General features: G+C 41.8%; 2 protein-coding genes across 8 annotated transcripts in view; one reads left to right on the forward strand and one right to left on the reverse strand.

Annotated features, from left to right (window-relative positions):
- ANKRD45 (ankyrin repeat domain 45) overlaps positions 1-14924 on the reverse strand; it is a 36910-nt gene that overhangs the window by 11139 nt on the left and 10847 nt on the right. For all 6 annotated transcript variants that reach the window (XM_084784362.1, XM_084784366.1, XM_084784363.1 and 3 more), the window contains 3 exons: positions 12338-12677; positions 6083-6250; positions 873-967 (listed from right to left, as the gene is read on the reverse strand). In XM_084784362.1, the coding sequence (XP_084640488.1) occupies positions 873-967; positions 6083-6250; positions 12338-12677 (603 nt within the window). The remainder of the gene's footprint in view (positions 1-872; positions 968-6082; positions 6251-12337; positions 12678-14924) is intronic.
- TEX50 (testis expressed 50) lies at positions 2318-7012 on the forward strand. Of its 2 annotated transcripts, XM_084784816.1 has the most exons (3): positions 2319-2778; positions 4215-4340; positions 6783-7012. In XM_084784816.1, the coding sequence occupies exons 1-3, from the start codon at positions 2455-2457 to the stop codon at positions 6870-6872; spliced, it is 540 nt and encodes a 179-aa protein (XP_084640942.1). In that variant the 5' UTR covers positions 2319-2454; the 3' UTR covers positions 6873-7012. The 2 variants fall into 2 exon arrangements, with proteins under 2 accessions (XP_084640941.1, XP_084640942.1); XM_084784815.1 differs by lacking the exon at positions 6783-7012 and having other exon boundaries at positions 2318-2778; positions 4215-5869.

Raw genomic sequence — 14924 nt, forward strand, 5'->3', positions numbered from 1 at the left:
GTGTTCTGTAGCCCTGGATGGTCTGGTTCTCAGAATGTAACGAGACTTGCCTAGTGCTGGAACACAGGCATATGCCACTAGGCCCAATTTTAATGTATATCCAAATCAATATATTTTTTACTTTTTCCTCATTGTGAGAGATTTGATACATGTAATATATACATAGGCATATATACTAAAGTGTATTGTGTATGCTTATGCACTATACACATATGCATACATACGAAAATGTATCATGTATCTTTTAAGGGTTTGAAGCAAAATATTGGTGTGACTATCAGAGAAGCGCAGTACTGCAAAGGAAAAATAGAAAGCCAACAGCTCCCGATCCCGCCTCTCCTCTCAGAGCCTGCCCCAGGCACAGACGCACGGCCTCGCTTCTCCCTCTGTTAAAGCAGGCATCTGAGCCAGCCGTAGTGGCGTACGCCTTTAAGTACTCGGGAGGCAGAGGCAAGAGGATCAGTGTGAGTTCGAGGCCAGCCTGGTCTGCAAAGAGAGTCTAGGACAGCCAAGGCTACACAGAGAGACCATGTCTCGAAAACAAAAAAACAAAACAGGCATCTGACAATAAACCTTGAGAGCATTAGCTTTATCAAAACCTTCTCAAGCTTTGGTGGGTTTGTCTGTTTTTCCAAATTTCACTCAAAACAACATTTCTAACATTCATCTACATGGTCAGGTACATATTTTGTACATCAACATCATTCCTTCGTATTGCTTCATCTCTTATCAGAAGCTTACTAAAGAAAGAAGAGGAGAGGAGGGGAGGGGAGGGGAAGGGAGGGGAGGGGGGGAGGGGGAGGGGAGGGGGGAGGGGAAGAGAACTGGCTACCTCTAGAATGTCAGGGCAGGCAGTGATTACCACACAGTACCTTGTCTTCCTTGAGGAGTTTCCCTGGGCCCTTTTCTGGGTCAGTAATAACGAGAGAGGACTTTATAATTAGTTTTTTCAGAAGCAGCCTTGCATCTGAAAGAACAGGACAGAAAAACACGAAATAAGACAAAAAAGGAGGAGCAAGCCGTCCTGTTTGTGGAGCCCAACACATAGCCCGAACCCAACGAAGTTTGCGTTTGCGTAGCAGGTGCACTGTCGCTGTCCTTGAGGAATTCAGGAAAGTGGCCCTCAGAGTGCTCCTAGATTTGTCATAGGGTTTTTAAAGAACCAACGAAATATAAAACATGACACTGGATCCCAAATCAACCATATCTGTGAAAAGGTTCACTCTGGGGAAAAAAGCAACAACAGAAACATATTTCTGGTAGGCAGATTGTCACTTGCTTTTCTTTTCTTGAGCTTACACACACACGCACACAACACACACACACACACACACACACACACACACACACACACAGATCTGTTTAAAAGTATACTTTGCTAAAAGAAATAAAAATTGGAATAAATGGAAGGGCTTACTGGGTTTACCATATTCTTACACAGAATAACTGAATGCTGGAACCTGTAGATTCATCCCAAATTACATTAGACATATGTAGTTTCCCTCAATTTATCCCTTTCCTTTCACATTTCACTATAGACAGCAAGAAAAGACCAGCTACACCTCCAACATTTTGCATGGAAATCTTTTCATCTAAACACACAAGTTCTCTGAGTCTGCTCTGCACACGACGGTGAGGGCCCAAAGCTGTCAGTGTCTTTCTGCTACCTCACAGCAAGGTGTCACAACCTTTGGGACTTTGTTTTGTTTTCTTTCTTTCTTTCTTTCTTTCTTTCTTTTTTGTTTAGTTTTGTTTTGTTTTTCAAGACAGGATCTCTCTGTGTAGCCTTGGCTGTCCTGGACTTTGTAGACCAGCCTGGCCTTGAACTCACAGCGATCTGCCTGCCTCTGCCTCCCAAGTGTTGGGAGTAAAGGTAGTAATGCGCCACCATACCCAGCCTTGTTTTGTTTTTCATGGAGTTTTATTATTATGACTGCATACCTATTGCTAACCACTCCTTGACAAAATATTAACAAATTGTTCATTTTCAAGAAATCTAGGGCTGGACACAATGGTGCATGCCTGTAATCCCAGCACTCAGAGAGGCAGATGCAAGCTGATCTCTGTGAGACTAGCCTGGTCTACAGAGTGATTCCTGAACAGCCAAGGCCACACAGAGAAACCCTGTCTCAAAAAAAGAAAAAGAAAAAGAAAAAGAAAAAGAAAAAGAAAAAGAAAAAGAAACCTAGGCTGATTAGCTGGATATGCTTTGTCATCCCAGTACATTTTTTTTTAAGTGATGTCACTGGGTTTAGCCCTGAGTCACTATGACTGACGATGTAACAATGGTCATCACTGTGTATTTGGCTGGGTGTGATGGGCTAACTAGCAGGATTATCTTAAAGGCCTTGACGGGAGCACCACATTACCTAGTGCTTGGGGCATTTTCTGCTCTGTCTGACCAATTTTTTTTTTTTTAAAGCTCAAGAATTTCTTCTCAGTTAAGACAAAGAGATGTGTAACCAAAGACTATCTGTGCTTTCTCCTCTGCTGCTCTTCTGCTTCTTCAGGGAGAGCTTCTGCATTTGTGACGGGACAACCTGGACAAAGGTTGGATGGGAGATCTTCCCAGAGGAAGTATACTACCTGAAACTTAAGGCCCCCTCCTCCCAGTGTCTCCCTTACCCTCTGGATGGACTCTGCTGCAACTTTGCTAACATGGACCTATTCCAGAGTTCCTTATACATGACCTATATCTTAACACAAGCTCTCTTCTTCATCCTGTTTGTGTTATCTGTGCATTACCTATGGATGAAATGGACAAAACACAAAAAAAAGGTGAATGTGTGATGCAAATAGGAGGCGTTGTAGAATCTCAAAGGGTGCATGGCGCAAGGTTACCCGGTTCTCTGAAGTTATCCGTCTCCGACGCGTTCCCTGCTCCCCACTCACCCGCCATCATCCAGCAGGGTCGTGTCATGCGCACAGTTAAGAGTTCTGCAGATGTGTGTTTAATCAGTAGGTCCTAAAAGTCATCTCGTCCAAACCCTACCTCAAGTTACAAAACACACCAAAACATTAAGATGTGGTGGGTGGTCTTATAGGAGGTAAGTTTACCTGTCTGTCTCAGGTAAGTCGTGTGCTCTTTCTCACCCTCCTCATACAATGATCTGAAACGAGGGGTTCTCTTGGAGACCCTAGGCTGGCTGTAACCTGCCTTGTTAGGACTTAGTGGGAAACAGCGCTTAATTCCTAATTTTGCCAATAGATGGCGCTATAGTTTGAGACACTTGAGAGCTCTTCTAAACACAAGAGCGCGCACACACACCCCAACCTTCAGAGTGACCTAGATATACTGTGTTAAGTTCATGAGTGCAGATTTCCTGTTATGGTCAGAAGGTACACTTTTCTCTGGTCCTCTCTGACTTCTGGCTCTTTCAGACTTTGTGGCTTCTATGATGCCTGAGGGGAGGAGGGATGACACAGATGTGCAACTTATGTCTAGACACGCCACAGTCATTTTAGTCTCTGCACTTTGACCAGTTGTAAGTTTCTGCACCTAATGCACAAAGAAATTTCTCTGATGGGGGCAAAGAGTTGCACTAATCTAAGTGTATAGAGATACAAATTTGGAGGGCGGTTCGATATTATGCCCATTCAGCAAAATAATATTAGTAGGTTACCCAATGGGACATGTGAGTTCCCCAACCATGGGTCCTTGCTCTGTGGTACCAGGCATGCGTTTCCTCTTGTGGGGCAGGCCTTAAATCCAATCAGAAAACAGTGTGTTATTCACGCCACTACTGCACCCATGGGCACTTTTTGCTATGCTAGTCATTACTGCAGTTCACAGGGTTCACAGCTGGCAGGGGGCGGGAAGGGGGGCCAGGGTGGGGGGAGGCCAGAGCAGCATGTCTCGCACTTTCTAATACTGTGAGAGCTAGCCAGTTGTCAGGGAGGAAGCCATGTGGTCAATACCGACTCAATTTCTCCATGTTCTGAAGGAAAACATTGCACTTGCATCTGAATTTCTTTTGGCAAATGCTCTGGCATTAGAAAACACTAGCCTCTGTCTGCCGGCAGCAACAGTGATCAGCCTTGTCTTGTATTGCACATTAAAGAAGAACATCTCCCCTGCACTCAGGCCCTTCTATAGTAACCGTGCCTTTAGCATTAATGTGTGATGCGTACGTCTTAGTGGTGTTTAAGTCTGCTTGTCCAGAATACATGCTTAATTTGAAGTAAGACCAGTGTCATTTGCTTTGCTCTTTCAGCTGAGACAGCAAGCCACTTTGAAGAGCCACAGCAATGGCCTAGGGAGCCCAGCCATCTACGACATTGAACAAGTTCTCTGCAGACTGCTGGCCACGACATCCATGATGACCAAGTTCCTGAAGCAGGTGTCCCAACATTCTTCCTTTAAGAAAGCTAAGCAACAGCGTCAATTAAAGAGGAAGAAGAGGAAAGGAGAAAAGGAGCCAAAGGATCCTAATGCTAAGCACACTTAAGTGTAGCTCAGGCAAACGTGGACGAGAACAAAAGGAACCTATTGCGAGGTCCATCTAAGCATGAAAAGGTTTCTTTGAGGGCTGGTATATTTTCTCTTTTTTTGCCACAATCTTTACTGAGAAAGTCTGGGTTTCCATTCAACTGAGGAAGAATCCACACTTACTAATGTGGCTCCCAGAATAAAATGAAAACACCTCTACCTGGCACTTAAGGGTATAATCTGGTGGTAATTATAGCAGCAGGTTTTTTTTTCCCCAGCCTGACCACGTGACAGGTAGTTGCTATGCGCTTTATACCATATTATTTAGTTTTCACAAGTCTCAAGAGGAAGACGCTATTTTTGGCCGCTTTTTTCAGAAAAGCAAACTCGGGTTCAAAGAATTGAGTGCTCGGCTCAAGCTAATATAGTATTCAAACCCAAGTATCCTCCAGGGACCCTGGGCGTACGCCTTCCACCTCTACTATATATTACCTATGGAAGGTATGGCAGAGGCTTCAGCAAGAGAGTCTTGTCACTGTCCCCTAACATGTCACTTTCATGCCCAGGTCTAGTGTTTTGCTTCTGCTCTTTGCTACTGTGTTTTTAAATCCTATTCATTCTGCAGACTCAGCTGAAAGCCCAGCAAGCTGGCATCCTGTCCTCTCACTAGTCCAGAGGATGGACTGCCTTGGCCACCAATTATTACCTTTAACCTTTCTTTTAATACATCTTTCTGATACTTTTATATACTTGCTGAATGATCTCTACATGATTGTTTCTCCTAAAAAAGAAAAAAAAAAACCCAGGAGGTGGAAACAAGCAGTTGTGCCTACAATATCAGCATACTTAGTGGTGGGCAGTCCATAAAAGACCCCTAAGCATATGACGCACACAGTCATGCAAAATTGGTTTGAAGTGTATGCTCGCACACAGCAAGTTACAGTTTCATCTTCCTAAAGTCTCTTCAAGCTGTAGTTTACAGTTCTGGGGAATAAGAGCAAAATAGTAACACAATTCAAGGTAGCACAAAGGTTGGGTTTTTTTTGGGGGGGAGGACTCTATTGAAATCAAATATGCATAAAAATGTGAAAATTTTTAAGTGTACATCTCAGTGAACTTTCATAAATAAAATACCCCTGTCACCAGCAGCCAAACTGACCAAAAACTGGCAGGTCTCAGAAGTCTTCCTGTGCTACAGGGTAAGCCAACACCATAGGTTAACTTTTCCTAGGAACATATTTTTAGTTTTCAATAACAAATTTTCTACCTGGGGTATCAAATATATTACTGAAATATGCTAATATTTAAACATTCAAAGAATGGTGTATTTTGCCTGGGTGTTTTTTTTTCTCAGAAAACAATCTTGAGCATATATTGTATGTATAGCCCCGTGGGAATTTGTTGCTTAAATTGTTAGAAGTTGGTAAGCCAACAACACACACACACACACACACACACACACACACACACACACACAGAGTTACAATTAAGAGTAATGCTTTATGGTCAATAGCAAAATAAAAAGAAAAGAAATGAAATGAAGGCAATCTTTATACACTAGTAACAATAGAAAATACAGCAAGTGGATGGAAGCTGGAAATGTTCATCATCTCACTCCATGGCCTCAATCATCTTAAGAACACACGTCCTCACCTGCCCAGTCCAGAAAATGAACACACTCAGTCTGAGAGTAGCGAGCAGCAACATCTCGCGCTTTCTCTCCCAGGAAGTTCAAAGCCTGTATATCAACATCCAGCTCCACCAGGGCCCGCAAAGTCTCCAGACGGCCCCAGGCTGCAGCACAGTGTAAGAGTGTGTACCCTGACGAACAGAGAGAGCATGGGCAGGTCAAATGGGCATAGGATGGCTCGACAGGAATTTTTAACTTTACGATAGTAGAAAAGGCATACACGTTCTGTGGAGACCACACTTGAAACTTTGATAGTCTTTCCCAAGGCTGGTAATATGTGTTCCAATATGCTGTCATGACTCTGGAGAGCAACATGAGCAGCGGTGGCTCCTGGGCAGCCATGTACTCGCAGGGAGAAATAGCTGCCAGGCTTGTTCTCTGGTGTACAGTATTGCTAAATGGAGACAAGCAGGCTAGCTATATCAAATGCATGTTTATGCTTATAGTATTTTATAATGGCTCCATTGGGCCATTACTTCATCGTAAGTCAAAGTATATAACATCTTTATGTTATTCCAGACTAATTTATGTGGCAGATCATAAACATAATCAAATACTGAATGATTAGGTGCTATAAGCCAGGCACTAAGTGTTCTACATAGTAAACTCATTGAATTTTATAAACCCTATAGCATCAGAATTATTATAATCCTCATCTTACAGACAAGGAAACTAAATTCAGAGATAAGAAACTTGGCTCAAGAATCACAGCAAATTAATGATGGAAGCAAGAAACCTGCACAGGAAGCCTGACCCCTGAGCGCCTCTCCCACATCTGCTAAGAAAGATGGCAACCTCTAGCAGCTGTCCACTTCCGAACTTCCGAACTGTGCTTTTAAGGAACTTTCGTCAAACTCTAATTACCTTCCCTTTACTGAAACTAACCTTTTGCATTAAAGCTGGAAGTATAACTTCACAAATTAGAAAGTTGTTTCTTACCATCTGCACATGGTGGGAAGGATGGCATTGTCACAGCCCTGTGGCACAGTGGCATCAGTCCACTGTCCATCCGTGAGCGAGCCTCCTGACCTAAACACACCTCACAAGCACTTACTTCCCAACCCTCCTGCCCTGGCGTTCATTTCTAACACACGGGTTTTGTAGGGGACATACTCAGACCACAGAGTACAAAGTGAGTCAAATATCCAAATGCCATTCTATTATTCCTTCCTTTAGTCTAAACGTGGAAATCTTCCATCAGCTGAACGGCCCACTATCTTTAGACAAGACACTGAAAATATGACAAAAAAAAAAAAGTCCACATGGGACACGGTCTGGATCCCTGTATTGCTTTTCTCAAAGCTGAAATGATAATTCAAGGTGTCGTTTACTCATTAAATTCACTTGACACAAAAAGTAGGGGTGAAGGGCTTGTATATTTTAATATAGCCAATTTAAGATAAAACTTTTAAACAAGCTTTTACCAAGAAAGTTTCAACATACTTTTAATCCTTTTCTGGAAAAAGCCCATTTTGCAAAAAAAAAAAAAAAAAAAAAAAAAAAACAACAACAACAAAAAAAGCTCTCTTACCTCCATACATGCATCATAGCACACACACACACACACACACACACACACACACACACACACACACATACGTGCATGCACAAAGCGGGGGGTGGAGGGTGGGGGGGGACAGGCGTGGTGGTGCACACCTTTAATCCCAGCACTTGGGAGGCAGAGACAGGTGAATTGAGTTTGAGGCCAGCCTGGTCTACATCACGGCCAAAGCTACAGAGAAACTCTGTCTCCACAAGACAGAGAGGGAGGGGGGCGGCTAAGATTTTTTTAACACGTAAAATATAAACTTTACCTGTAAATTTTTTTAAGATTCCAGAAAACATTCAGATAAGAATGAGATCTTTTGCCCGCTGTGTGCTGTACAAGCTTTTAATTCCTGCACTTGGAAGTGAGAGGCATATGGGTGTCTGTGAGTCTGGGGCCAGCCCTGTCTCCATGCTAAGTTCCAGGCCAGGACTGCATAGACCTTGTCTCAAAAGTTAAAAAAAAAAAAAAAAAGTGAAACTAGAATGGTGACTTCCTGAGCCTCTCCTCTTACTTTGGCAACGAGCTGTAGACACAGAAAGGAGCACATAGAAGGGGGTTGGAAAGCCCTACAAGAAGAAAGGGCCTATACTAGAAGTGGGAAGGAATTTGGAAGATTCTAAGAGTAAAAAAAAAAACAAAAAATTGTTTGTGGAAGATTCCTGAAAAATAGGGTAACTTAAGAGGTAGTGTCCTAGTTTTCTTTATATGGCAAGTTGCTGAGGAAAGGTTTCATTTTTTTGCTTCCAGATTACATTCTACCATGCAGGAAGCCAAACAGGAACTCAAGCAGAGCAGAAGCCTAGAGGCAGGAACTAAAGCCGAGACCATAGAGCAGTGACTGACTCTCAACATTTCTAATGTGGCGACCCTCATAATCGTAATTTTTATTGTCGTGAATTGTAATGTAAATATCTGTGTTTTCCAAGGGCATAGGCGACCCTTGTGAAAGGGTCATTCAACCTCCTTAAAGGGCTCACAACCCACAGGTTGAGAACCACTGCCATAGAGGAATGTTACTGGCTTGTTCTCCAAGCCTTGCTTTTTTATACAACCCAGGACCACTGCCCAAGTGTGGCAACACTTACAATGGGCTGGGCCCTCCCACACAAATAATCAAGAAGAAATGCCTTAGAGACCAATCTGATGGATGCACTTTCTCAGCTGAGATTCGCTCTTCCCAAACAACCCTAGTTGGTGTCACATTCACAAAATTTTAACCAACATAGGAGTTCACAGTAAGCCAAAATTAGGTGAGAAGGAAAAACCATTTTTTCCTCTGTGCAGGCTTTGCTCAGTGTACTTCATAAGGACAATGAACTCAAACCTCATCCTGGTCCTCTGACGTAGTACTGGGCACTGGTACTGCTCTCAGCTATATAAAAGAAAACCGAAACACAAAAGGCCATTGTTAATTATTGAGTGTGCCAATAATAAGTTCAACTCTAAGGACCAAAATAATGGAAGGCAAGAACAGAGAGAGAGAAGCAGTTACCACAACTTAAAAAAAAAAAAAACTAACATGCAAAAGAAAACTGTGGCAGCAAATGAGACTGTTCGTTGGCTAAGTGCTAGTACTGCTAGCTAGCTTTGTAACACAGAAACATTATAAGAACATGTTTTTGTTTTAATCCCAGGTGTGGGGATATGGAGCTGCTTCTCAGCAGCTAATTACTATTTGCCTTGTGCTCTAGCAGAGGCATGGTTTTGCAAGCTGCAGATAGTTTCTGCGACTGTGTGACATGTGCAAATCTGGGAACTTTTCAGTGGGTGCATACATTCTGGAGCCCTGAGAGGTGGGTGGCTGCTGGTCGTTCATGGGGCTTGGATGAGGTCTGTTAGTAGTCATGCTCTAAGAAGAAAGAAAATGGATTCAAGGATCTCTATCTCTCTCCGCTCTATCCTTTTTCTCCTAGCTAGTGATGGGGGTAAAGCTGAAGTGATAAAGGGTGGTAAAAGAAGAACCCACAATATATCAAAGACAAGCTCACACTTTAGTTTTCAATGCCCAGGTCAGGAAGCTCACAACTGCTGTGACTCCAGCCCCAGGAGCTCTACCACCCTCTTCTGGGCTCCACAGACAACTGCATTCATGTGCACATACCTACACACACACACACACAGACACATGCACAGATACACACACAGACTCAGACATACGCACACTGAAAAATAAAAGCAAACCTTTTTAGGAAGAAACATAAAACGTAGCAATCGGATAGGCCGCCTTAGTTAGGCTTGCTGTTGCTATGATGAGACACCATGACCGAAGCAATTTGGAGAGAAAAGGGTTTGTTTGGCCTGTGTTTCCATATCATTGTTCATCATCAGAGGAAGTCAGGACCGGAACTCAAACAGGGAAAGAACCTGGAGGCAGGAGCTGATGCAGAGGTCATGGAGGGCTTGACCATGGATGGCTTGCTCAGACTGCTCTCTCACAGAACCCAGGACCACCAGCCCAGGGATGGCACCATGCACAATTAATCACTAATTAAGAAAATGCTCTACTGGCTACAAATTTCAAGTGGTGGCGCACTCCTTTAATCCCAGCACTCAAGAGGCAGAGGCAGGCAGATAGATCACTGTGAGTTCAAGGCCAGCCTGGTCTGCAAAGTAAGTCCAGGACAGCCAAAGGGTACACAGAGAAACTCTGTCTCAAACAACAATAACAACAACAACAACAACAATAACAACAAAATCAAGTTGTGCTTTAACATGTTTGTGGAACTTGACATTCTCCCACCTTACCGAGTTTGACTCACACCTTGAACAGACCCTGATAAAATGTTCTGCCAAATGATTTTAAAATGTTCAGTCAAGTTCCCACACAACCAAAATTCCTCTGGAACTCCCCAACCCTTGAAAATCCCTAGTCTTGCAGGGTTTTGGGTTTTTTGTTTGTTGTTGTTGTTATTATTGTTGTTGTTGTTGTTGTTGACTATATAAGCCCTACTTCCTCCTATGTTCAATGCTATTTTTGTTTTTGTTTTGCTTTAAGAAGTGACTATCAGCTCTTCAGGGCTCTATGAATGATTGACATCATATTGGCAGTTGGAAATTAGCCATTCTAGGCCCCATGTCACAGTAATTAGCTTTTCTCTACAGATAGATTTAGCAGCATGCTGCTGGACATAGGAGTAAACTGTAAGAAACAAAACTGTTACCACTCATGACCACATAGATTTAAATGCAAAAAAATTTCTGTTAGCACTAATTGTTTCCCAAAATATCAATGTAAGATCAACATTTTAAGTCAATAGCTTTCTATAGACCATTAACAGCCATAATATATATATATCATTTATAAAATATATACATAAATTTTAGAAAATATATAAAAAGTCTGTAGCGAGCATAAAGAAATGATAATTGAAAAATAAGTATATTTTACACAACTTAAATAATGCACACATATGTCAAACCATCACACCATTCCATTAATATGTATAATTTTACATTTTATGGAAATCAAAAACAATTTTATTTTTTAAAGATTTATTTTATGTGTGTGAGTGTACCTCATGTGTTCCTCATGCTTGCAGGGGTCAGAGCAAGGTATAAGGAGTTATGGGTGCTTGTGAGCTGCCATATGGGTGCTGAGAACCAAGCCCAGATCCTCTGAAAAAACAATAAGTACCTTTCCCACCGAGCCACTTCTCCAGCCCCTCAAAAGTAAAATTTAAAAACTTTAACGTCTTCTAGGATACTAAATTAATGAATTAGTTAAAAGGAAATTATGTCTCTTTGGGCTTAGTGGGTGTGTCTCAGTAGCAAAGGGTTTCTTTTTTCTTTTCTTTCATTTTTTTGTTTTGGTTTTTTGTTTGTTTGATTGGTTTTTGTTTTTTGAAATTAGGTTTTTGTGTAGCCTTGGTTGTCCTGGAACCCACTCTGTAGACATCAGAGATGTGCCTGCCTTCTGCTTCCAGAATGCTGGGATTAAAGGCATGCGCCACCACTATCATCTGGAAAGTGTGTTTCTTAACCTGTGTGAGGCCTTATGCTTACAGGAAAAAATGGACACCTTTATAATATTTAATATCAGCTTCTTAAACGTGTGTGTGTGTGTGTGTGTGTGTGTGTGTGTGTGTGTGTGTGTAGAGAGAGAGAGTCATGTAATTTAATACTTCTATATTTGTATAATAAATTACTTATGTTTACTTTTTATATATTTTATAATTGACTGTTAATGGTCTATAGAAAGCTATTGATTTAAAATGTTTATCCACATTGATAATTTGGGAAATAATTAGTACTAACAGAATTTTTTTTTTTGCATTTAAATCTATGTGGTCATAAGTGGTACCAGTTTTGTTTCTTATAGTTTACTCCTATGCAGCTCTGGGGCTCAGAGCCAGGGCCTTCTGCAAGTTGAAGGTGACTCTACCAATGACCCTACATCCCAAGGTCGGCTTGCTTAATCTTTTAGTGTAGGGAATAACACTAATCTTTTCTAACGTTATAACCAACCTCTAGTTCGTGGCATAAACACAGCTGACTAATAAGTTTTGGCTTAATGAAAATGAATTTAACTGTTCATTTTCATTTAAAAGTTAAAGTTTTCTGAAAGAGTTATGTAAAGTATAAAACACACACATCAAAGCTATCCAATCTTAAGACAGCGAGGAGCATCTTTAGGGGGGGTCACAAGTCATGCTGATAAAAAATGAAATACCTCGGGCAGTTTTTTCATTCAGATTCACCCCATACTTTGCCAAGGCTCTAATGACGTCACTTTTGCCAGCCATGCAAGCTGCGTACAACAGGTTTCTCCCAAGAATGTCTTCTTCCAAAAGCAGCTGCATAGCATGCTCATGGTGAGGGTGCTCAGGGTCCTCGAAAATCTTCTGCAGACCTTCTACGTCCCCTGTGAGAGCCGGGTGCAGGAGGGGGTTCTCTGCGCCCCGCTCATCTGTTTCTTGGGATTCTTCATATTCTTGTTGTGAGGAAAATGATAACTTTTCAGAACCCTCTGATTCTGGTGCTTCTTCCGGCTCCATTAACTTCAAAAATACCTAGCACCAATGAAAAAAGAAGGGGGGGGAAGCATTTCCAACATGTCAGCATGTACTTATTTGTTTATTGATTGAAACTGGGCCTCACTATGTAGCTTTGGCTGGCTTGATCTTGCTATGTGAGCCAGCTGATTGACCTCATCAAGATCAGCCTCCTTCTGCCTCTTAGCTCACTGAGATCCATCTACCTCTGCTTCCCCAATGATGAGATTAAAGGCAGCATGCACCACCACACAAGGCTACTTACCTTCTGTCATCCCACTGGCAATATTAATGAAATAAAAATGTGTACTTGAAAGTAATTATGCTCATAAAATAAGCTGCTTTAGCCAGTCAATCATTAAAATCTACAACGAGTAAACATATGGCCTCAGTATATAACAAAATACTAAATACGTAATATAAATACTATATTTAATAGAAACAGATGAGAGATCAAAGTGAACTTGATTCATTAGGAAAGAATCAAATGAGAATTGTTAAAGAAATTTACCTGTCTAAACATGATTCTCGTTGGGGAGAATTAAGAAATATAGTTAGATCATTGGAGCTAAATTCTGAGGACTAAAAATTAAGCACTAGCTTTTAAACAGAATCCACTCAAACAGAATTTATTCACTTATTATTATTTATTGAAAGCTTGTTAGTACGTTACTTAAATGTTTATATAAATTTAATTTTTTTTGTTTTTGTTTTGAGATTGAGTCTTGCTAGATAGCCCTGGCTGGCCCGAAACTTGCTGTGTAGACCAGGCTGGCCTTGGCTTTGCGGTGATCCTCCTGCCTCCATATCTCCAGTGCTGGGATTACAGGTATGAGCTTGTACACCCAGCTTAAAACTCACAAGTTTATCTTCTGCCCTCAACAATGCACTACATAGGAGAAAATCTGAGCTAAACAAAAATATATGTAACAAAAGTGACATGTGGTAAGTACTATAACATACAAACTTCTATGGAACTTTAGAAAGGACAAAACTAATTATAGTCAATTAAGAAAGTCTTATCACTGATGGAATGCACATCAAATTGGGAATGACTCAGGGAAGAGCACCATGGCTCCACCCTCCCCCATACACATGAAATGTTATGATGTCACTATGTTCTTACAACAGCAAAAAATCCTTAAGGGGAACACTGTGCCCAGGGACAGGAGAGATGACTAAGCAGTTAGGAGTGCTTACTGCTATTGCAGACACCCCAGGTTTAGTTCCCGGCACCCACATGGCAGTTCACAACTACTCATAACTCCAGTTCCAGGAAATTCAAAATATTCTTCTGGCTGCCTTGAGCATGCACCTGGTATATATAAACGTATGCAGGTTCATATAAACACATATAAATAAGAATAACTATTTTTAAGTAAAAATTATAGATAGCAGATGAATGAAATAAATTATAGAGCTATACCACGTGACCTGCTGCTTCTTCTGCTTTGGCTCACAGTACCCTACCTTCCACGCCATTGGGAATCCCATCACCTTCAGCATGGGCTCTATATAGTGGCTTGCTTCTAATTAAGAGACACAGTAATGAGAGCCGTATGCTAATGATATGATGCTTCCATAATGGGACCTTAGTAGGCTATGTCCTATATTTTCGTTCTGTGGAAAGAGACACTTTTCAAGAAACTGAAGGCAAACTCTGATGACAGCTGTCAAGAAGAGAAGCCCTCAGGCCAGCAGCCTATGAGGAGTTTTTGTTTTGTTTGTTTGGCTTTGGTTGTTGTTGTTCTTTTTGTGTGCTGGTGGTGGTGGTGTCAAGACAGAGTTTCTCTATGTAGCTCTGGCTGTCCTGGACTCCCTTTGGAGACCAGGCTGACATTGAACTCACAGAGATCTGACTGCCTTTGCCTGCCAAGTGCTGGGATTAAAGGCATGTGCCACCACCACCTGGCAGTCAAAGTGATTTTTAAAGCATGCAAGAGATGTAATTACACTCAGCGGTGATCTAAATCAGGATGTCTCCCATAGGCTCCTATCTTTGAATACTTGATGGTACTGTTTGGGAAGGATCACCAAGTGTGGCCTTACGGGAGGGGGTGTGTCACTGGAGCTCTGAGGTTTCAAAAACCCATGACATTCCCAACTAGCTCTTTGTGTTTCATGCTTGTTTCTCAACGTGTGAGATCTCAGCTACTGCTCCAGGGTCATGCCTACCAGCCTGCTGCAGTGCTCCCTGACATGGTAGCCCTGGACCCTGACCCTCTGAAACTGTAAGGCCCAGATAAGTTCTTTCTTCTATTAGTT

The sequence above is a fragment of the Acomys minous genome (assembly GCF_964271855.1).
Source record: "Acomys minous genome assembly, chromosome: 1".
Taxonomy (NCBI): domain Eukaryota; kingdom Metazoa; phylum Chordata; class Mammalia; order Rodentia; family Muridae; genus Acomys; species Acomys minous.